This window comes from Cephus cinctus, unplaced genomic scaffold (genome assembly GCF_000341935.2).
Source record: "Cephus cinctus unplaced genomic scaffold, Ccin1 Ccin1_scaffold0215, whole genome shotgun sequence".
Classification (NCBI taxonomy): Eukaryota; Metazoa; Arthropoda; class Insecta; order Hymenoptera; family Cephidae; genus Cephus; species Cephus cinctus.
Window position 1 is genome coordinate 357,123 of NW_014332933.1, and position 24,127 is coordinate 381,249.

The following is a 24,127-nucleotide window of genomic DNA, read 5'->3' on the forward strand; positions in this document are numbered from 1 at the left end:
GGAGGGGGCGAGAGAGGCGAGGAGCTCGTAACTTTTAACGAAGCAGCCGCGAAGGATCAGGTGAGGTGAAGCAGGCCAGAAGGCAATTTCAAGGTGAGAAAGGGTTAAGGAGTAGAGAGGTTCGCGTTGGTCCTCGCGAGATGGTGCTGGTGCCATTTTGGTGGAAGACGAGTGAAAGGGGGAACGACATCGTAAAACAAAAGACCTCCACCCTGACCAGTCGCAGAGTAATTGCCCAATTTTCTCTCCACTTTCCTCCTCCTCTTCCCGCCTCATCGTTCGTCTTTACTTCTCCTCGGGGCTCTCGGCTTTCTCCTCTCTCCTTCGCGCCACAGTTTCCATCCAGCCCACTTCACTTTTTTCCGTTTCATATATCGTCATAGCTCTGGGCCTCTTCTTGGTGCACCTAACGGAATAAATGATGACACGACCCTGCGAAGATTACAGGCGAGGAGTGCCCGAGGATGGTTGGACGCCATCATGTCATTTCATGCGGCACATGGCAGCCACATACCTGCTCGTACCGTCGAATTGACCTTCCCGGAGCAGCCATTGGAAAGAAAAGTTAAACGTTTTCCTTGAGGCAGGTACCGGGATTTCGACAAAGCCACTTGCCGCTATCCTGTGGAAAGGATTCCCTGTCGCAGCCGTGCGGCAGCGGCGTCGGGACGCCAGGGCAGCCTGACGCCGCCATTATGCACGGTCAAGGGGTCTCTTTGTGTCTTCGTGCTAACCGATAGCTCTTATGCAGTCCGTACATGCGTCCGTCCGTCCATACGTGGGACGTGCATGCTGCCTATTACGCAAGTTACGAGTGGGTATTCATACACGTACACGTAACAACGTGCGTGCTGTGCGCGAACGCTGATGCGATTAGCGAATTGGCCATCTGCGACCTTCCGGGTCAGGCAGGTGGGTCCACAGTGCCTGAGCTCGCAGATCCTGCCGGTGGCTGATTCTTCGAGAGTCGCTCCGAAGCACGTGACGTGCATGAACTCTTTGGAATCGACTGATCGGCACACCGAATCGATCTTCCTGTGTCCTTCGTGGGACATGAGAAGATGCCTCTCGTTAGGCAGGTGCTGCTGCGTCCCCGTGCGCCTGCGTCGACGACACGCACGCAGCCTCCCAGGATCGCATAGCGATCGATCGGATTTCCGAAAGGCTTTCCTATTCCTTTACGCCCGTGTTCCGTCCATGTTTTTTGAGCGAGCAGTACATCTCAGCCACCGGTTCTGTGGGTCCCAGCGAACGGGGTGCTCGCTTGCCGATGCCAGCGACGCATTCGAGCCGACGCTCTACGACGCGCTTTACTGATCCACCCTCCGCATTACGAAAATGTGCTCTCTGGCAATCTTCGACCAGCCCTTCGGATTCCGTGGAGCATTAAGCACGTTCTAGATTTTACGCGTCGTTAGGTTCCGTCACGTTGCGTCACGTTGCGTCACGTTACTCGGCAATTCCGATTGGTCCGCGTATCCGCCACACGTAGGGACTACACGCCGTTCGAAAGACGTTCGTGGGAGAGGGAGCTGCCTATTTTCTAGTTAGATTTAGGCTTGACGGGCGTTCACGTGGATCAAAGAGGAAGCATTACGGTGTCGAGGAAATATTTGATCGTGTTCGGAGTGAGTTCAGTTTCATCGCTGGAACCGGTGGGCTTCGAGCCAGGAGCATAAGGGTCGGGACCGGGAGGAGGGAGGATTTAACTAATTTTTAAAGCCCCCCCATGTTCCCTATGAGCATAGCCGTTATCGGCGAGGGAACAGAGCGGACAGAGCGGATCGAGAGTTCCAGCCAGTCTCAGGTAGAAGGTGACGCGGCGCCGCCTCCGTGTGGTGCGCGTGTAATTTGAAAAAATAGTAAAAGAAATGCTACGGAGCAGCCAGCGTGCACGAGTACACGTGGACAGGAGTGGCTATCGTCCTCCTATAGGGGGACACAGCCACCCTACGTTTCCTCTTGGAAATTAGGCTCCGCAGTTTTTCCTCCATGCCATTTCGTAATTTAGACACCACGAAAGGAAAAAAGCAGAGAACAGCGATGTATTAGCAGTGGATGTAACAGCTGTGAGATCGCTTCGTGTTCAGAAATAGCGATTAAAGCGGACCGCTCCAGGTTGAAGATGATCGCGTGCGTGCGCGCCGGCCTGAGGAGCTGCGAGCGCCACTTCCTCCTCGCTCGGTCGCCTTATTGTCACTAACAAGCAATACTGAGATCTTAGCTCACGGGGAAAACGTGTCTCGCTATCGGGCCGAGTTATCGTGACGACTGATTCGAAGAATCGTACACGATAAGGCGTCTCTTGCCACAAGAAACGAATCGGATTTGGAGAGCACAATGGCAGAGCATATTGGATTCTCGGGCCACTAGACTCCATACGGAATCAACGGCGACGTTAACGTTCTGGAATTAGAGGCCGAGTCGAAGGAAACGATGCAATCGGATGGATTTCATTTTCGAGAAATTAAAAAGTCGAGAGCGCGAAGTTTACTTCTTTTGTATGTTTTTATTATCTTTATCGAAGCGACGGAAGTCGATGGTTGATCGTTCGATTCCTGATGGGTCACGAGAGTTCAGCAGTTTTCGATGACTACGGATGTACTCGAGAAGGCTTTGCGCGTAGATTAAGAGTGTTTTAACCGTTCGTCGTATTAATCTCGCACGAGGACTGAAAGTGCACAAGGACGGCTGTCGGCGAATCCGAATTCACAGGGAATTTCTCTGATCTCGAGATAAGCTTCGAGTTTCGCGATCGAAGGAGAAAAAGTTCAATAAAAAGGAGGCGTCGTCTGCCAAATATTCCCAGTGAATTACGGTCGATTTGGCCGAGATTCATCAAGAACAATAAAGTACAAAGTACAATTGGTTTCCCCGACGAAGGCACAGGACCACCGCGGAGCAAGGCGGAGCTGCCATTCTGTAGCAGATCAGCCATTAGTTTCTTTTCGGTTGGACTCTCAGAAAAAGCAGACGCACGACGCGTCGCTGGCGTCCAACGTCAGGCGATCGAGGCGCTGCGTCAAGTCAATGTTAATAAATAATGCACTCACGGAGCCCAGTGCAACTGCTGGCTGCGCGCATCGCGTGCATTGCGTGTCGCATTGCGATAGGCCTTTGCAAGAGTGCAAGAGTGCAAGAGTAGCTCCGTGACTCACGTGAGACGTGAACAACAGGTGTGTGTACGGGGGACTCGCCTCGTCCGTTGCTTCTTGACTGGCTCGATTGGCCGAGAAGCGACCGTTGGCTCGGATCAACCATAGAAAGTCGTCGCGACGCTCGAGTGCCTTGGTCAGTGAAACCGTCAGACGTCGCGGCTCCGACGCACAGCAGGAGAAACACCAAAGACCGTCATGGTCGATCGTCGACTCTTCCGGGTCGGAGCTGCGACTTCTCCATTGTGCATTTTGAAAAATCGAGAGCCGCGCGATGCGCCCCGTTTCCTCGAGATCGAATCCAAGCAAATTCATTGGTGCGACGCACGAGCAACGAGGATGATCTTAAAAAGCGGAAGCTTCGTCGAGGACCGGAAGCACGTATCACGGCTACTCTGTTCGAGGGAAAATTTCATGTCAGTGACTTGCCTCGAAATCCACCGCTATTATCTGAAATAATCCAGAAGAAAGGGATATCCGGTAAAGGGAAATTGCTGGGACAACTGCACTCCACACACTGCACGTTCACGATGCACAAAAAGGGAAATTGGGCACGAACACTATTTAGGATTCAAGCACCTTCCGAAGCACCGAAGACACGAGCATGCTTTAAATGGACACGATATTGCACAAACACAGCGGCTGCAATGGAAAACAGGAACCAAGTGGAAGAGACCAAATTAATCCGAGAGCCTCAACCGGGTGCACTCTTCCTGCGAAGCGACTGCAGTAGCCAGCACGTGGAGTTGCATAGTGTCGATCTGCTGGGATGCAGGGAGGAAATGAAACGCACGGCCGCGGGGCATGTGCGATCGTATAACAATGGCCACCAGGAGGCAGGCTTGGCTCGATGTAAATCGGAATTACTCGGAATTAATCGGAATTACCGCAGGTGAGAGAAGGCGCGTTCGAACGCACGCTCGAGAAACACTCTGCGTCCTAAGACTGGAAGCACCGAACGCTCGCGGCCAACTGACAAGTGACAGCCGCGGCCCGGCGAGGCCCTACCACCTACCACCACCACGAGCGCACCGCCCACGCGCTACCCCCCACCTCTCGCCACTCTCTCTCTCTCTCTCTCGCTCCTTACGTCCACCTTTTCCTTTTCCTCGTTCTCTTCGTCGCCGGTTCGTCCCAAATATCACCTTATTCGCACTCTCACTCTGAACACCTCGGGGATCAGCATCCCTAGGATAACCCTGACTGCCCTCGGCGCCTTTCTGACTTCTTCGGACTCCGTGCTTCAAATAGTTCCTGAGAATGTTTCCCCTAGTGCCCTAAGGATAGTCACGGTTTTCAAAACGACACAACAAAGATATCCGAGTAACTCGCGTGCGTGTAATTGGAGACAGTTTATTTCCTGGAATCAGTAGTTACATTAAAAAAAAACCGCTAAAATATATTTTGCATTCTTAATGATGACTCGTTATATTTTTTTATTTACTTTTAAAAATATTTTATTTACACGTTAAATAGACCATTTTTCCGTGGGAAAAAATTTAGCCGATTCATCTGATTCTCTTAAAGTCGAATCTGTGTTCCACGCAATTGAGCATAAACCTCTGCGAAATAATGATCCCGGCCTTGCCGTTCACATTGAATTATCCGATTCCCGATGACTTCTGAGGATGGAGGTTACTGCGAGCCAGGCGTTATCACGAGTCACCAAAAGAAGAGCGTCGTGCTGTTTATAAAATAAATACGAACCGGAAGTGTCGACGGTATACGGTATACTCTTTGGAGCATCGTCGGGATCAGCGAAATCCCAGCAGGTGGAATAATCCCGAACTATCGTCATTCATCCCCAGGGAAGAACTAATGTTCTCTACCATACCGACGTCTCCATGATATTGGTTGTCGGTAACGTGGACACCATAAAACTCCAAATACCACGAATGATTAAATTCCCACTGTAGCCTACTGTGCCACGATAGAAGCGAACAAACTATAGCAGGCGGCGGCTCTGCGTATTTGGCCAGTAAACGCATCGGACTCTTTCTATGAGATTACTCGATTATTCCTGGTACAATTTTCCTACCACCCAAGGCCGAGACCGCTTGCTTAGCTAGAAAACTATAAGGATGTGCTCAATCCATTTCGAAGTTCAACACTGACCGCGTATTTCGAAGCTATCGTCGAATGGGATATTACACACCAGTCCCGCCACAAATTGTAAAGGGAGGACTTTACGAGCCGCAGACGCAGCATCAGTTCCAATTTCAGAGAACTCTTGTCATGCTGCGAACCATCGGAAGCTCCTCACTGGCAAAGTGGAACTGCTCTCGGTGCCTGATCATTCGTACTCGCATCCTCTTGATCCTGCTTCGTGCCGTCCGCTCGATGTTGCCGTCATCGTTCTCGCAGCGAAGCTCGTTTTACGTGAAAATCGGTAGTAACGATATTAAGGATAATTCGCGCAATCAACTAACGAACAAACTTCATCAAGCTGGGCGGCCGCTAATTAAAAGCGGGGTAGTCGCAGTGCCGTCGTCCAGTGCCGGTTGGAAGCTTCTTTTCCTTCCAGCTTCCCCAAAGAGCAAAATTGATCCTCCCGGGCGTGGAGCTTAACAGGGTTCATCTTCCGCTTCTCAATCTCGGTCTGCTGCCACACAGCGACTCACGAGCGGCGTGCTGCTTGCGCAATGCGCTGGCACCGTCGAAATCTCACCAGGTAATCCGCCATATTGGGAGTTTTTTTTCCCGGGCAAACGACATCCCATCCTAATTCCGATTTCTCTCACTCTCCGAGAAAGTAGACCAGACCACCCATAACGTTGTTCCTTGTTTTTATCGTAGTTATCGGTGCGTGTCGTCAAACGACGCCTGCGTCGCGACGCACACTTAACTCAACAGCCTCGTCTGCTTCACGTTCGCACTTTCGCTCGTTTCTTTACATCGCAGTCACATTTTTCCTAGATGGAGCTAGGAAAATGTTGCCAGGAAAAATGGATACTGCGAGGCACGCTTGGGGGTGTTCGCAGAGGCAGGAAAGCAAAAAGCAGCGTGTTGCGATGAGCGCATCGAGTCTTGCAGGAAAGAGTAAGCTGAAGAGCACGAGGGCGTCGTTACCCAAGTAAACATTTACTCGACTAAAAGTGCAATTCTGCAAAAGGAAATAGAGGCTGCGGGTTAAGAGAAGGCGTGGGATGGTAGAGGAGGGGAGAGCAAGCAGTGAGATTCCTTCGAAGGGAGGCTGCAAGGACGTTGAGTCCCTTCGAGTGACGTAGCAAATTAAATGACGAAACGTAGCTGACTTGGTAATTGCACCAAAATCAAAGCTAATGGCCATTCCTTATCTCGAAGTTCCAACATTTTGATATGGAGCTTTGAAGAATTGTGGAATCGAGAAGGGAGAAAGAAGAGTAGGAGAGACCGATAGCTTGAAAGGTCAGAAGGTCAGAAGGTTGAAACTTGAAAGTTGGAAATTGTTGGATGAAAAAAGGTCAGCGAGTGCAAGGAGTAGGTAAATGAAGCTCTTTTAAGTTTCTGGGTCAGGAAAGTCGATTACTCTGCGGCTCAGTGTGTTTTGAGAGCAGAACCTCTCCAGGCCCCGGTAACGTGTAAACAGGCTGCAGAAGTGACGTCACGTCGTTACGTCGTTACGTCGTCACACGTGCGTGCATCCATGCATAGGTGAGTCAGGACTCGGTGCTATTGTGCTTGGTTCGTTCTCGAGGCAATTACACTGTTACTCGTATGTAGAGTTTAACGACAGTTGACGCCGACGCCGGCGCCAACACGAACAGCAACATCCCAGCACTTCACTCGCCAACACACCCTTATCTACAATACGTGTACATCAGCAAACAGCTGAGAGCGCGAAATTCGTCAACCTTCGCTCAGTTTCTCTTGCCTAGGATACAAATACACAATTTGCCGAGAGCCGATCTACCTGAGGACCGCGCAGTGATCTTGCGACAAGAGAAAATCCCATTACTTTCTATTGCCTTTGACACGGCGCAGGTCGTATCGTTTGGATCTTCAATTTGATTTCCGGGTAGGAGCGCCAGTTAAGGAAATCAATTTTCGCACAATTTCTTCGATCCTTTTACACCAGATTATTCGCATTTTCGATCTAAGCTTACTTTTGATCGAAAGCCCAGGAAGAGTGTGAGCTCCACTGGAGGAAGCATCTAGGAGAATACCCATTTAGGACTGAGGTTATTCTAGGCGAAGAAGATGGCCAGTGAACTGAGAGAGGTTAATCGTGTTCGAACGAAACGCAGCCAAAACAGCGACTGTACTGTTAGCGTCCAGTGAATCGGAGCGCAATCAGTGCCCAACGCGAAAAGTTTTGCTTTTTAGGATGAAGGCAAAGTGCCGCGACGCGTCCTGACTTAGAGTATCGAGCGGGGAAGGTTTGTTTGCTTGGAAACAAAAGCCGAGCAACAGGCCCTCCGCCTTTCCGCCCCGCCGCCCTCCTTCCGCCGCCTTCCACCTCCTCGCTAGCCGAGACCTCACGGCCTGATCGACGACAGCGAGGACGACGAGTCGCACGAGGAGAGGAAATCTCCATAGCCGAGTAAGGCGGGGCGGGGCGGGGGCGACAGCAAGTCCAAACTACCCTTGTGACTCCTGACACAATGTAGCGCCGGCGCCGAATCTTTTGATCCGTCACAGCCGGCAATTTAAACTTTGCTCAATCAAATAGTTTATAATTATAGAGCGAGAGGTGTTCGACATTGCTTGAAAGTTGGCTTCAATTTCGGAATCTCTGTCCCTTCCGCTATACGGATTCCGGAGATATTGCACAATCGCTGGGGTAAACGGCCACCCATAATCACCTCAAATCTGTCAGCGAATTTCCAGGAGCGCACAATTCGATTAAGCTTTCGGTGCTTTGGACATCGGAATTTTGAAACTGCTTGCATAAGCGAGCTGTTTTCACGCGATTTCAAAAGAAACCGCTTTCACCCCTCAGTTCTTTGAATGTGTCACCGGTGAATTGCAACGTTAAAAAATTCACATTATTTGGAGGCGGACCAATAACGAGGTGATCGTCGAGACGCATAACATTTTTCTCCCAATGAAAAATTCCTACAGGCGGGCAACAGAAATTTGAGCTGCATGCGTATTGAACCGGTCACTGCGAATAGTTCGACTGCCGAATGGTCGTGACTCCGTACGCACGAATGCTTGTTTCAAGTACTGAAGGAATTTACGTCGAACCACATACTCCCATCAACCCAATCGACCCGTCGATGCGCTTCCGCATGAAATGAACTAATACATGGTCATCGCATCGCTTGATTGTTGTCTACAACAAAGAGGCCAGTATTATAGTTAGGAAGGCGGATAGTTTTCAGTGTTACGAGTCTAATGGAAAAATACTTGTTTTTCTGCACGAATGAAAATTTATTCCTTTAGCGAGCAAATTCTAGAATTAAAAATATTTATCGTACAATCACTGTTATTCCTGCAGTAAGCAAGAATGGTAAGCACGGTGAATTTAGGTACCAAGTGAAGTTCATTCTTCCTCACCTAGAATACAGCTCTGGTAAAAGTAGATTTTCAAATCTTGTATAACTCTGAGAGAGATTGTGGTGTTCCAGGGAGAATGGAAGTTCGTGTGGAAAATCCATTGAAAGATGCAAAAGCGACGCAATAGCTGCGGCCAGCTGGATGCAACGAAGAAAACCAAAGGTTCTTAGAAACGTTTAAGGGCTGCTTCTCAATTTTCGAGCGAATGGAGCGATATTCGGCCAACTCTCAAAGTGCCGAGTAGCGCGCTAGAACCTGTGTCCAAGCTATTAGAAACTTCCTCAATTATGTATATAGCTATATAGGTATATAGCTACCATGTGAGACCTATATTCTATCGATGGGCAGCTGAGCGAGAACGGGCGAGCGTGGAAGTAATGAATTTAAGAGTAAAGTTTACATAGTTGCTGGACCACTTGAGTCACAAGAAGAGTCAGGGAAGTCCATTCGGGAGCCAAGCAAAGGAAGTAGCCTCCTGCACTATGTTTGATTAGCAAGTTTGAACTAAACTCTGATAAGTTGCTGTGAATTAAGGTAGGTTCAATGAGAACAGAACAACAGTGCGAGGGTCCGTGGTGCGTCGGCGTCGGCGTCGGCGTCGGCGTCGGCGTCGGCGTCGGCGTCGGTGGATGAGTAAGGGTGGTGGTGAGTAGCTGTAGATAATTTCAAGCATCGAGTGGTTTCTCGGGTGGTTCTCTATGAATGGAACTTTGGGCTACATGCCCTCACTACTCCCATGTGCCTCTCAGGCAGTAGTAGAATAATACTGGGGAAGTGAGACACGTGAGAGAAATGTGGAGGAAGGCGTTAGTGGGTAGGACAGGAGGGTAGGTGACTGGCTGCAATTAGCAATTCTAATTAGCACGGCTAATTCATTACCAGCCGAAGAAATATCCGTGCTGCCTAATTCAATTGCGATATCTCGGGAGGTAAAAGCCTCCTCTCCTCTTCGCTCTACGCTACTATTAGCCTAGTTTACAAGGTGCAGTTGACCCGCGCAAACACCTCGGGATAATACTGACATATACATATATGTACGAGTATGAGACGCAACATTATGCAAAATATCGGAACATTCCGTCGCGACGTAAAATCTCCAGGAACGGAAATAACGCGGCGCAACCCCGAAAACACGACTCACGTCCGGATCCTGTTTTCAGAGTCGAGAACTCTAGAAGCTGCCCCGCTGCAGGCTGCCCGGTTACTTGGCTGCTTCACATCTCGCCTGGCTGGCTGCTTCGCAGCTTCTCTACTTGCTTCGCTGGTTTCGGAATCTTGGAATTTCATCCCAATGGCGCGACAGCTGCCACAGTTGTACGAAACCGTTAAGGAAAACGACGAAACTACGAGCCAACCTCTGCCTGAGGCGATCGGGTCGGGTTTCGGGATTACGATCAGAATAAATGGACAGACGCGCAATTTTCGAGGCTTAGAGTCGCAATTCCGTAAATCGGTGCTTTCACTGCGGAATCTTAATCTTTCCAGTGAACCTGAACGTAACAGCAGTCAGTCTCGATAGATCTTCGACAATGACTTGCTCAAAGTAATTGCCGCCCCATAGGGCAAACAGATTTCCTAAGGGACCCGTAACAACTGACGTCACATCCGCTTACGAGACTAATCGTTATCCTACTTTTCAAAAATATACTATGAAATCCATACAATTTCTTAGGCGGCTTCCCTGTTTTCGCGTCCACCGATCTTCCTCTGTCCCTCCGCATCTCTCGCTGCTTAAAGAGTGCAGGTGCAATTTTACTGTAGTGATTTTGCGTAATTGGGAAAAATGTGGAAACCGTCCGAGCGGGAGTCGCGCTGGAATTTCAAAAGGAACGGAACAACCGGCGCTTCCTGAAGGATCTCGACCGTCCTGCTGCCGCTTAACGTTGACTCCTTGTTTTTCTCACGCTCCTCCCTTCAGAATCCTTTGCAGCAGTATGGGAAAGTAGAGCCAGTGAGAATTACTTGATCTTTCATTCCCGAACGTCCGTCGCTCTCGTATTATCAGCAGCAGCAGCAGCGGCGGCAGCGGCAGTACCTTATGCACCTGCACTAGTAGTAGTGGCAACGCTGCCTGCTGCTGGTAGCAGCAGCAATAACAGCGACGTACGTGGCAGCAACAGCTAGCAATAGTAGAGCACACGTCGACAGGACGCGGGTTATACCACTGGACGAGTATGTCATTTAGTGGTTTTGTTTGTCTCGAATACATGTGCGCTCGTACCGAGTTCAAATTCGCCGGCAGATCCACAATGGCTGCGGCTATACAATACGTGTCACGGTCGACTATGGACATGAGCACCTGCACACACGTACGAGAGATATTCCACACGGCCCCATAAATCTCGCCGTTCTCTTCTCCTCTTCTCCTCTTCTCCTCTTCCCCTCTGCTCCTCTTCGCCTCTTCGCCTCTTCGCCTGTTCTTCTCGATCCGCCTCAGCCTACTCCTAGTGTGTAATTGCAACAGCGACAGTGACGGCGACAACAGCGATGGAAGTTACGTATCCGAAACGCGCAACATGGAAACACAAATTTCCACGCTGTCACGTAAAATCGCACCAGGACGTCTGGAGGATTTTCAGACAAAGGAGGAACGACGTTTCAAAAAGCTCAAAATGGATAGAAAAACGTTGTAGAGGAGGCAAGGTGATCGGGAGGATCGGGAGGATCGAGCGGATTAAGAGAAGTTCCGGGACTCTTTCGACTTTGCGGTTGGCCAGTCGCGTAGGAGCGAATCAGGATTAAATAGTTCAGCTTCTACAGCTTCTTATATGTATCGATTGCCTAGATGGACTCCTGTAGAGAGAGACTGTACAGGGTATAAAATAAACTAGAGTATAGGGTAGCTAACATATAGATATTCAAATGGCAGAACTGCCCTCCGGCAACATTGATCGAGCCTAACGAGACTGGGTAAGCTAGTTAAAAAAAAAGTGGCTACCTACTAGTTATTGGGCACATTCGATCTTTCATTCGCTATTGGAAACACAAAACGAAAACACTCACCCGCGCTTTCGGTGTCTGTTTCAGTCCAATGGCCGGCTGGCTCCTGTTGCTCTGTAACATAAAGCAGAAAATATCATTTAAGTTGACTTTCGTGGCTCTGTTCCCTCTACTCGGCAATTTTCTTTTTTATCCGTAGCTAATCTCGTGCACTGCGCATGCGCGACGGACGCTACATCAGCCCGATTAAGAAAATGAGCTGCCACTTTTCATCGGTCAAATCCAAAAGTCAAACCAAGGATAAGGACATGACTGGGAAAGAACAGCGAGCGGAGGATCTCCTGGAAGAAGATAAAGACGGGCAGCCATCAGTGGAATTGCGTGCTGCTGAAAAAGAGAAGGAAAGGAAGAAAGAGTAATCAAGGAGAATAAGGCAGAGAATTATGAAGGACGGAACTGTCAGTGGAGCACCAAGAGATAATTGAGCGGTTTATCTCAATTAATTCGAAATAATTGCATCTCGTAATTAGTCCAATTATGGAGGATCATCTACTTCGTCTACACAGTCGACAGCGATGAGGATTCGCCTTGTCGAAGGACCAAGTCCCGACGCCCCTCGCCCCTCTCCACGCACAGGAACCCGCTGCTATTCCCTTCCAGCCTCCGTCGGCGATCGTTCGACATTGAGCAATTCGACCAAATACGAGAAGACAGTCGATTTCTTCTGTCCGGGAAAAACAATACAGATCTCAGTTTCTGGGTTCATTCTGGAAGACTGAGGCCAGGCAATTTGTCTGCATAAGAATCAGCAAGACATTTGAAGGACATGGATTTGTAAAGACAAAACAAATATAATATCTTAGCCGCATTCGAGTGACGTCTTAAAGATGTCTTCGTGCTGTACGTGCGAGCAGGAGGTTGGTCGTGTAAAACGCGCTACCTGAAGTCAGCCGGTCCAATTCATTTCTATGGCAGAGCCATCTTCAGGTTGTGGGTATATTGCGAGCAAGCCTTTACATTCAGGATAGCCAGAAAGGTATAGTATATTTATAGATAGCAGTACGGAAGAAGGTTTAGCGGCGAGAGAGAAGGCGGAGAGAGTTCTAGTAAAAGTCAAGTAAACGGTATCGCAATTCAAATAGTCGTTACTGTAAAACTCAGTCAAGAGCTACTAAAGCCGCCAACCCGATAAAAGTTAATCTTGATGCTAGCCGAGTATTCGCAGTACGCGGTGCGTTATACCTCTGAACACGCGTTTTTTCTTACGTTTTGCTGATGAAAGAAAAGGCTCGAGAAAGTTCAGAAAGACTGACAGCTACAGTCGCACTATTCGTGCACTCGTCCCAGTAATCTACCTGCGGCCTATGAGTTCTATGACTTTTGAAATGCCCAGTGCTTTACCGAATGTCACGTGACAGAGAGAAAGAAGGAGGAACTTTGCTCGTCCACGCGAGCCTCTTCACGTTAGGCGGCCATCAACGAACACCAAGGGAATCGGTACCCCGAAAGATCCTAGAATTGATTTATCCAAAAATTACAGCTCGTTTGCCAAATCATCCAGCGCTTTTATACAGTCGGAGGAATCAACTGCAAATCCGAGAGTAGCTGGAGAGCTATTGGACCAAATCACGTATAATCAGGCAGAGATAAGGAAGAGCGAGAGCAGCTGACAGCATTAGAAGCAATTACGTTCAGGACAGTATGCATCGGTGTCTGCAGGGCACCCAGGGCACCCAGGGCACCCAGGGCACGTACTGCACGTACTGCACGTATTACGTCTGTAGCGTGCATCCGATGTGCAGGTTAGGAAATACCGAACGAAACGCATGAATCGGATGGGATCAATGGCGAATTCGCAAGGGACCATTTGCGAAGCTACTGTAATAGCAACATTTTTACTCCGTTTAATTAATCGCCAATAAGCTCAACTTCGATCCCTCTTTCTCTCCAGCGTCACCGCTAATCCAAATCTGAATCTGAATCTCAATTGAAAATCCACTGAACTCGAAGCTTCGATTGTCACGTCGACCGCGTCCGTTTCCAGAAGAGTTTTCTATGTAATTCGAATCCCAAAGTGAATGGAAGGGATGGTGCCTTTCGGAGTTCGTGCTGAACGATGCCGATGAACATCGCAAGTGGAGATCGACACAGCCGGCGAATCGTCCAACCAACAGGAGTTTAATAATTCTCGCACGTAACCGCATTGCCACCGCATTCGTTGAAATTTTAATTTTCCTTGGCCCGTTTCAGTTATTATAGGAGCGATTCCGCGTTGCGGCTGCGGTGGCCTGCATCCCGATTTCCTCTGCGTTCATTCTAATTATCCGTTCGTTACGTTTTACGTTTTCCACCGAGTTGCGTCCCGCTGCTATCTGCCGTTATCCACTGCTGTCGCTACGATCTGCACCTGTCGCGGGATCAGCCAGCCAGCAATATCGAATTGCGCGTGAGAAGTCATCAGTGTCCGATCCGAAGTAACATCGGGCAATAATCGGTATACGCGCGACAGTGTGTACTCGTCACGATGACCGCGATGCTCGGCACGGCGACTCAAGGGGGGTGAAGCTTCCGCCGAAACCCCATTGTCTCGATCGATACTCTTCATTGTGAAAACAGCTTTTACAATTACGTCGATGGGTTCAGTTTCGAATCACGTCCGGCCTTGTGGATTCTCTAACACAGTGCTAGTGGAAAATTTTCTTTCGTAACTTTGGGGTCTGTCCAGATCTAGCTGAGACTTTCGTAATAGAATTCCTACTAGGGAATTTGTCTGGCAGTAATAAAATGCAGAAACATTCGTGCTGGGCGCACGCGCAGTCTATTAATAACAATAAATGAACGGCAATTGGAATTTGATGGCATTTGGGACGCGGGACACGAGGAGAGCAGGCAAACCGCAGGTTGCTTTTGACGTTTCGTCCCACTGAAGCGGCGGCCATCGGTACTACAGGGGGTAATTAAAAGTGAAGAAACTAGAGGCAACAGAGCAGCCGACGGAGGAGGAGAGAAAAATGTGGAGAGTCCGAGTTTCCTGTGTATTGTTCAAACGAAATAAAAGCTACTGGATGACCAGTGCCAGCTTTATTTTTTCAAAACAAATATTTAACTTTCCAGCAGAATGCCTTCGAATCACTCCGTTTAATTGCTACCACCATTTTGCCGTTCTTAACTGTCGACGTCCCGACGCCCGACGTCCCGACGTCCTTCGCACCAAAGTATCAATCGTGCCACCAACTCCACCAGTGACTTCGCTCGAAAACTAGTCAACTCGCATGGACGTTAATCTGCGATCCAGCTACGAAAATTGCTATCCTGAAGTTGGCAACGCATCAATGTGGAACTGGCAATGTGGCAACGGCAACATCAATCTGCAAGTTGATCGCAGGCCTGTATTTGGCCAAACCCAGAAGAGGCTTATCCTCCGCTTGGTTTATGCTTCTATTTAATGACTTCCGGACTACTGGCACTATCAGTTCAGAAATCTTGCTGTTCGTTTTCAAATTTCACCCGTACAAATTCGCTCGACATATTTCTAATGAAGTTCGCTATTTCAAAATGCCCGAGATTACCAAATTCATGCATTTCTCCTTCCACCTGTGTACGCTGTGTACGCATAATGGGCTCATACTTATTTCTCTAACAATAAGACCAAGTTCTGCGATTTTTTGCTCATGCGTTCTCACGATTACTCGCTACAATAATACTGACACGGAAATAGCACCATTAAATTCCCTTTATTTCTGTTGACATCTAATAACTGTCCGAGAAGAAGTATCCGCGGTAATAAGGTTAGAGGATCTTGTCAAATCTTATTAACCCAATCGTCCCATCTCCCGCGATGCCCGGGATCCTCATGATCCTCAGAATCCCCACAATTCCCAGCATCCCCATTTGACCCTTTCGCAACACTGCTCTCCCTCCTATCTGATACTTCGAGAAAGTAACACTCACTCAGAGAATCTCATATACAGCTTCCGTCCGACATTTTGGACCTACGAGTCCCTTTGAAGAAGATCCTTCAAAGAATCCTGACAAAAAAAGATCAGCACTAAGGTCTTTCCCAGTTAAGGGAAGGTTCTTCGATGAGCCTATTAAGTCGTTCCCATTAGCCAGGCGTTCTTGGCAGGCCACTCGAGTTGGAGAGGTGAGCCGCTTTCATTAGCGGAGGGCACGACGGAGGGCACGACGGAGGGCACGAGTGGATTAGACGAGTTTCCTCCAATTGCCAAAAGGACACATGCAGGATATTGCGAGTGGGAGACGGGAGACGGCAGGACGAACGATGTCCTGCCGAGATTTCTCGACTGCGAGACGATGAAATTGCGAGACTGCGAAATGCCAGCGAGCAGAATGAACTTGGGTTAAATTGTGCTGATCGAGCTGCTGCCTTTCCGTGATTCAAGAGTGCGTCCGGCATTGTGTCGCCTAGGCCCACTGCGCCGGCCATTCCCACCAACACAACGCATCCCGCTGGCTCCTCTGATAGGAGATAAAATTCTCCAGCATCTCCTGCGAACTCTTATTTAATTTATACCTTAGGGTATTCATATAACATTCTCGCAAATTATTTCGAGCCGCTGCTGCCCTCCTATAAAAATATGAATAATTTTTATAGCGAAACGCGATGCTTTGCATTCGCTGCATATCTCTCCGGCTTGAAGAATGAGAAAGTGAATGGAATAGAGGAAAGCCATTAAGAGAAAAATAAACAGAAAGAAGGATATTTCAAGAGCGATTCCATCTCTGGTTTTGGTGCTTTTTTCCAGCATCAGCACAATGCCGTATCCCGCCCGACTTCGTGGTTGCGGAACCGCGATGGTACCCGGAAAATAGATGCCATAGCAAAAAAATAAAATGCATATACACTTGATTCTCCAAAAGTTTGGTAAATATTTGTTTTTAAACCAGAGGATTGGAACGGAGAGAAAATTATAAGTGATACCGGTTGGCAACGTGAAACGAGAATACATCGATCAAACTCAGAGTCCACGCGTCCTCGTGTCAGTGATGCCAAACGAAATCTATCGGTTGAAGAATTAAAGACGACGCCCTCCGACGCGACGTTTCAATCGTTTCGGAACCCTCAATTCCCTGCACGTTCACGAAATGCACGTATAGAAACCATGATGCACAGACTGGAATGGAGCGTCGTCATGCTCGCTTATGCATGGCGTCGTTTGAAAATAAAGCACAAGAAATACACAAACAGGCGCGCGAGTCTTCGATAAGAAAGTTTTCGAAGACAGGACAGAGTTGATACGTAAGAGAATTCTTTGAAATTCCTCACGTGCTTTGGCGTCGCCTAGCGGAGTCCCGTTCGAAGTAACCTTATCGAGAAACCCCTCGCGACTACCCCCAGCCCCAGCTACATCCATCTATCCCCCGAGCCCTCGCTGTCCTGAATACAAACAAGTTTTCTTTTCTTAACGAAACTGCTGCTTTACCTCTGCCTCCGGCGACTGCACGATCAGCGACGTCCTCGGCGGCTTCTCGGGCGGCACCTTCTTCAGGGTTCCCGTCGTGAAGGTGGCACCGGGTGGCAGGACCGACGGCACCGACGTCACCGACGGCACCGACGCTACGTTCACGACACTGGCACTTTCGAGAATCTCACTTGGACACAACCGATACGGCAGCGAGCTGCGGGACGCGTCGCCACGCTCGAAATGTGCCAAATTCGGCAACGGCATTTGAGACATATTAGGGATCTGAATGGGATTAGGATCATGCTGGATGTCATGCTGCGGACGAGGCGAAAGCTTTTCCGCAGTCAGCTGGGCCTGACTCTGAAGAGCAGACGGATGTGACGTCACAGCGTGCAGACTCTGATGCATCTGGTGTATCTTTTCCACAGATTGATCCTGGTTGTTAGTTCCTGCGTGAGCATCGCTATCCACGCCGCTCGTGTGATGCTGAGGAAATTCAGTCTGTTGCCTTTGAGCCTGCCCAGCCTTTTCGCAATTCTGTCCTGAACTCTGAAGAGCCTGTATTCGCACCTGAAGATCGCTCTGCTGATGCTGAAACTGCGCCACTTTGTCCAGGATTTGATTTTGATTCTGTAGACACTGCAGCTTTGCCTGCAGGTCGCTTTGCTGCCTCTCGAATTGCGTCAACTTTTCGGAAATGATGTCGAGACTCTGTTGATTTTGCATCTGCATCTGCACCTGCTGCACCTCGGCCTTCTCATTCTTTTCATCCTGTATCTCTAGTTGCCCATGAAGATTGTCAGCCTGACTCTTACTGTGAGTCAGAAGACTCGATGACGCGTTGTGACTCTTCCGGTGGCTGTGAATTATGTGATCGACCTGCTCGATCGGCTTACCGGGACTCTCGCCAAAGTCAGTGACGACAGTGAGAGCAATCTTGGTGTCGAGCTTCGCCTCGCTGAACGCTGCATACTGATGACAGAGATTCGGACTGGCCCTCTGAGAGGAGACGGTTCCCACGGGGCCAGGAGCCAAATTAGCGACGGACCCGGTGACAGGCTGGTCGTCGAAATCCTTCCTGGACAGTTCCATGTGCTTCGTTAGATCCGCGCTCACGTGACGCAGATGTCGCCGCTGTTCCATTATCGTACTCTGACTGATATTTGGCATCGGCTGAAATGCGGACTGGGACATTCTGACGTCCTTCCTCTCTTCCGGCTGATGAATTCTCGGATCTCTTCGCTCTTCGGAATGGTTCCTAGACCTTGGACTGGCGGAGAACACTTGACCCTGAAGCATGCCTCTCTCCAGTTCCTGCCTCTGTCTCTGCTCCGCCCAGATGGCCAGTTCCTGCCGAGTTTTCTCAAAGGCCTGATTGACGAACGACGGGCTCTTTTGGGCTGCGCGATCGGCCGACGTCTCCCGAATCGGCACGAAGGGCATCGGCGATCGTCGGATGTCCTCGAGCCTCTTTCCTTCCAATGTCAACGGAGACCTCCGGTGCTCTTCGAAGTAATCGGATCGTCTGTTGTCCTGCGAGATCGATCTCTGATTGGGACTGACGTTGCCCCACTCGGCCTTCCGGTCCATGCTGATGCTCTTCCTGTTCTCCTGTCTGTTTTCGAAAGTCATCGGAGAAACTCGCATCCCGGGATCGATTCTTCGCTGATCGCTCGAGAATATTCCAGGTGTCTCCAGTCTCTTGGTCTCCGCGTTCGACAACTTCCGAGCCGGCACCATCACCTCCTGACTATCCCCCGGGAAGGTGAAGGTTATAGTGTCGTTTCTACGCTGGAAGCTGGACGTCACGTCGACCGACGCCGATTTCCTGTGTTCCGATCTGGATACATAGAGCCCGCAATCGGACGCCATGGAGTCGGTTAATTTTTCTCGCGTGACAGGATCGCCATTGGAGTCAACGTAGAGTCCGTCCTGTCGCGTTCGTGGATTTTGATTAATTGGTGCGAGATATCGGCGCTCCGTTCCCGTTCCTTCGGGAGCCACCTGTCCGGCGATAGCGATTGCTCCCTCGCTGCGATGCATTTCAGCGGCACTCGAGAGGACGCCTGGCTTCTGAATCGAAGAGACGTCCATACTGCTGGATTTTCTTTGGCCTTGTTCCTGAGTGATTTTTGAATTTCCCCTGGGCGGGACCATAGGTTTCGGACCGCGATTGGGTCGTTCCGCATTAGGCAGAGTCATTCCTTGCGTTACGTTTTGAGCGATGGGCTGAATAATCGGTTGATTCTGATACTGACTTAAATCCTGCGAGAATCGCTGGGGATTGGGCGACTGTTGGCCAAATTGCTGAGCATAGATCCCAGCGTGAGGATTGTAGGGCACTGGGTTGATCAGTGCCTGCGAATACTGGCTGTACGGGTACTGAGGCTGAGTCGCGTACTGGGCATATCCTTGCTGAGGAACCATAACTCCCGAGTAATATGGAGGCTGGGGACTGGCTGATTGGGAAGGCTGAGGCTGCACAGTCACGTACTTACTCTGCCCACCGAAGACAGGATTCGAAGTGGGTTGACTGTAGAGTCCCTGCTGGTCCCTGTAGGTAACATCTCTGCTCACGTAACCGGCTCTCTCGTTAAACTGGCCTTGAGGATACATCTGCGATCTGACCTCGAACTGCGACCGAATCTGACTGTACTGGGTCTGCTCGCCGGGATAATCTGAGGCAAATTGAGGTTGAGCCTGCACGGGTAGGGTTTGAGTACTTGTCTGGGACACATACTGAATCCTGTCGACGGGCAAAGGTGCCAACTGTCCCGGAACAGGATGTCTCTCCTCGGGCTGACCACCTGACTGCCTCCGGCCCTGATTCACCGAATACTGTCCAGCCTGCTGAAGCGCCTGCGATCCATCGGCATTGTACTGCTGTCCCTCGAATCCTATCGGAAGCTGCGACATCTGAGCCATTTGTCCAATTTGCCCGGATTGCCCAACGACCTGGACCCTCTCCTGAGCACGCTCCTGCGCGTATCGCTCGTACTCCATCGTTCGATTTTCAAATCCGTTCGAGAGATCGGGAACGTTCGATCCTTTCTGACTGGACTCTGCATGACCTTCGGATTCCGTCTGGCCGTTCTGGATGCTCCTCTGGTTCTGAGCCTGATTGCTCAGGCTCTGACCGTTCTGAGAATGAACGGGTTGAACTGCAGCTCCGCCCGATCCGGATTGCGACATGGTGGCTCCCACCGACGGTCTTCCGCCGATGTAGCCGAGGATTCGCCCCAGACCACACACCGTGACAAGTTACCTGGGACCCAGGGGAAATTTGCTAAGGTGCATCACACACGATCTAAGCTTCCTGGAAGTTTTCGTTCGACGCCCAAAATACGCGACGCATGTAATCCAAGACACTGAATGCTGTCGGGCGTCCCTGTATGATCCCCAACCGAGCTCGCTTGTGTGATCGATCCTTCGATATCTACGTACGAGTATTTCTTTGAATTCTTCCTTTGACACAGCTTAAGCCAAGTTTCGAAGGAACTGCAGCTTTTTGATATCGTCCTTGATCGTTTGAGTCTCGATTTTTGTTTCTTGATGAAAATGCCCAGATTAAAGACTGAACTCTTCGTATTTCGTAATGCTCCGTGATAACCGTTACCCGCTAAATTAATTCCTAGGGCTTAGTAGTTTTAGTGAAATTCGTTGGAGTTTCTCTTGTTGCACCTTAGATTCGTAACATTTAATTTTTAACCTATTGGGCAGTCGTTTGATTCACCTTACAAGACGCGATGATTATATTGACTAAAAGTTGAGGCTTATCGTAAAATGTGCTCGAAAAAACTTGTAGAACTCGCGTCCCTTTTCTTGGCTAGACGTTGGGTGAGAAAAAGGCCGTTATAAGCCGTGTAAACAATTGAATTCCCTTTGATTTTCAATATCGAAGCGCTCGAATTCACGAGCGGGATTAATTGGAGGCTTCTCTCACTTATCACTTAAATTTACTATAAATATTTCAAAATAGCATCCGCTGCCCGATCACTAATTTGACATCGATTCACCTTTGATTTCATTGCACTGATAGTCCACTAATTATTGAGCACCTCCTATTACACCGTTAGAACCGTTTAGTGTTATTCATTTTCTTAAGTTTTTCATCCTTTTCTTCCTCTAACGTTCTTGCTTCACTCGTATCTTTCTTATCGCGTGAGACAAATTCTCGCGGCCAATAATCCACTCGACAGAAGCGCGAGTATCATTTTCGGTTGAAGCTTTCCGAAGCGTTTCTCATAAGTTTCGTTGGTCTGATATTAACGATAATATCCTCGTAAATTCGATAACCGCTTCTCCTCCCTGAAATCCCGAGAAGCAGTTCGCAACCAATGATCTCGATTAACGCGTAACGAGCTCACCCGAGTGAATTTATCAGCTACAAAACAAACGTTTCCCTCGACACACTGCACAATAATTCCACCTTTGACACTTGACAAGTCACACCGCAACTACGGGGCAATCCGATCATCGGCACAAGTAGAATCGAATTCCAGATGACTGCAGAACCCCGTGGCCCGTGACGTACAAGCCGCAACGCACGAGAAACGTATAGAAGATAAAGGAATGCGAGCAATTCAGACGAGTCCCCTCTGTTATCACTTAAAAAAAAAAAAAAAAAACCCCATAAAAACATCCCTCGATTAAAATAAAATTCAGACGTGGACATACACGATTGCAAGCAAGCGATAAGAATCTTCGGAATGGTCGAGAGTGACTATTGAGCTAAATGATAACGGATGGACGCCGATGAAAGAGGAGATATCGACAGCTGCAATGCGAATCAGATGATTCGTCCTTGTGACCAATAATTATCTTCCTGATTTGCAAAAGTACGTTTTCCGCCTGAAAGATTTTAGTCGCTCGCAGAAGCAGCAGTTTCCTATATCCTAGATCCGATAGATTGTTCGGTTCCTTGGAAACGTCAGTTGGTCCTTCGGCATATCGAATGACTTCGAGAGAAGTCGGAGGCCGATTCTCGGAATAGGATCATCGGAGAGAAATGGTCGGCCTGATTGCGAATTCGCCCCGCGGATCTGGCCACTACACAGCTTCTTCCTTCTCCTTTCGAGTGCAAGCCGCATTCCGCCGATACGGATCTCCAATCTATTCCTCTATGTCAGCGGCGCTGCATCGAGGAACTCTCCAGTGCCGTATTACGACGGTCCACTCCACAAGCATCGCTACGAGCAGGACAATGGCCACGAGTCGGCCGGTTTACAGTTATATTGGGTAGTTTCGCTTCTAGCCGATCCGCTTGAGGTTTTCTTCGGGAAATGCGAGCCAAGTAGAAAATCATTGAAGGACACGAGAGAAGGAGGAAAAGGAGAAGATTTCTGTTTCTGGACGAAACAAGTTCTTCGAGAAAATAATTTGAAAATTTGAACAGAGGAGGAGGTCGGAACTGCTTCGAAGGGGAAAACCGAATGTAGGAAAACAATGGACCAGGTGGAATTTCATTTTTGGCGCATTTTTTACCTTCAACACCACATTGCCAATTGCCAACGGAATATTGATGACGCGTCGGCACTTTGAAGAGGCTTCAGTGACGCGCCCTCAAGGAAGGGAAATCCGATTCCTGAATTTGGGAATCTTCCACTCTGTCCTCCTTGTTTCTCACGTTCGCTATTACCGGGTGACATCGAAAAAGTAGTTCCGGTCAGCAAGATAATAGCAATCTTTAAAGATGGCACGGACTATGGAGTTGGCCGTCGATCTGTTATCGGGCGAGCGGCGAGATTTAAAATCCAATTAAAGTTTCCAGAGCGGCTGGGTAAAGATGGAGTGGAGGAATCGACCGACCGGTTTATGGAAAGATTCGCCAAGATAGTTTATCCAGAAGCTCCTATAAAGTTCAACTTCTTTCCAGGTTAAATGGTTACTTTTGAAATTGCCTTTTCACATGCTGCTCTAAACCTTGACGGTGCGTCGCGAATTGCCGATGCACCGCGAGAGCCTTGGATCATCTCGCGACGCCTTGTCTTTTTGAATCCGTGCGATTCCACTTGTTAGCGCAACTGCAATTCCTGTAGCAGTCCCAAGCAAAAAGGTCACCCATGAAATTACAAAATTTCGATAATTTAACTGGAATTGAAATTTAGCGATGACTTTCCTATCGTTCGAAAAGAGGATTATTAGATTGAGAAGTACGATTGAATCTCGTAATCGAAACAACCAAGTCTCCGGAAGTCACGAATTCCACGGGCTGACGAAAGCTGGCGATAACGCGCAAGAATTGGCTTTAACTGAATTTTACCAATTTCCGTTTCGGTCATTGCCGACCGACACCCTTTCTCTCACATTGAATTAGTTTCGCGATGGCCGATCTGACTGGGAGCTCTGAATTAGAATCTATTAAGATCGACTATGGCTACTGGAAGGGTTATCGACGTCCCCACTAATTAGTTCCTGAACTCATCGCTTAAAGATTTGTAAATGACCAGAGCCTCGGCATTCGAGAGGAAATGCAACGGATTCCCCTTTATGCCACCAGACTAATGAGTGCGACCTGTTTCTCTGTGTCGCTGGTTCCTCGTGTTCCTCGTGTTCCTCGTGTTCACGTATTTCAACTGGCAATATGGCGGCCAATGTGGCGACGTGGAGCCGAATCTGGGGCGAAATAAAAATTCCGAGTTTTATAGAGGAACCGGGTTCGCAGGTTACGGCAGACTGCAATGCGCAGCGACTATATTGCTCTCTGCCCGCAATCTCAATAATTCTTTCTCATACATCATCTTCCATCATATTTCTCATCGACCGTTTCCCTTTTTAACACTTTCATAGATTATACTCAGCCGGAATTTAAACTATTTCTGTGACGTCAGCAATACTTGGAACAAGTTCCAAAAAAAAGATATTTTCGTTACTGACGTTGCTGCTTGAAAATACAGGAATTCAAGAAAATTTCCAAAACTAGTAAAAATAATAATTTAAAGGAGAAGTGTGCTCCAAGAGAAGACACACGATTAGAAATTAGGAAAAGGCGGGGGGGGGGGGGTTTTGTTTAGAAGAGGAAGAAGAGGAAGAAGAGGAAGAAGAGGAAGAAGAGGAAGAAGAGGAAGAAGAGGAAGAAGAGGAAGAAGAGGAAGAAGAGGAAGAAGAGGAAGAAGAGGAAGAAGA

General features: G+C 48.8%; 1 protein-coding gene across 8 annotated transcripts in view; it reads right to left on the reverse strand.

The window, feature by feature from the left end:
- LOC107265304 overlaps positions 1-23,926 on the reverse strand; it is a 169,991-nt gene extending 146,065 nt beyond the window's left edge. For 6 of the 8 annotated variants that reach the window (XM_015734630.2, XM_015734627.2, XM_015734628.2 and 3 more), the window contains exons 1-2: positions 17,021-23,923; positions 11,640-11,690 (exon numbers count right to left, since the gene is read on the reverse strand). In XM_015734630.2, the coding sequence (XP_015590116.1) occupies positions 11,640-11,690; positions 17,021-20,194 (3,225 nt within the window). In that variant the 5' untranslated portion in view covers positions 20,195-23,923. Of the gene's footprint in view, positions 1-11,639; positions 11,691-17,020 lie in introns of all 8 variants that reach the window. The other 2 variants (XM_025082216.1, XM_025082217.1) reach the window with 2 other exon arrangements.
- Between the last annotated feature and the right edge of the window lie 201 nt (positions 23,927-24,127).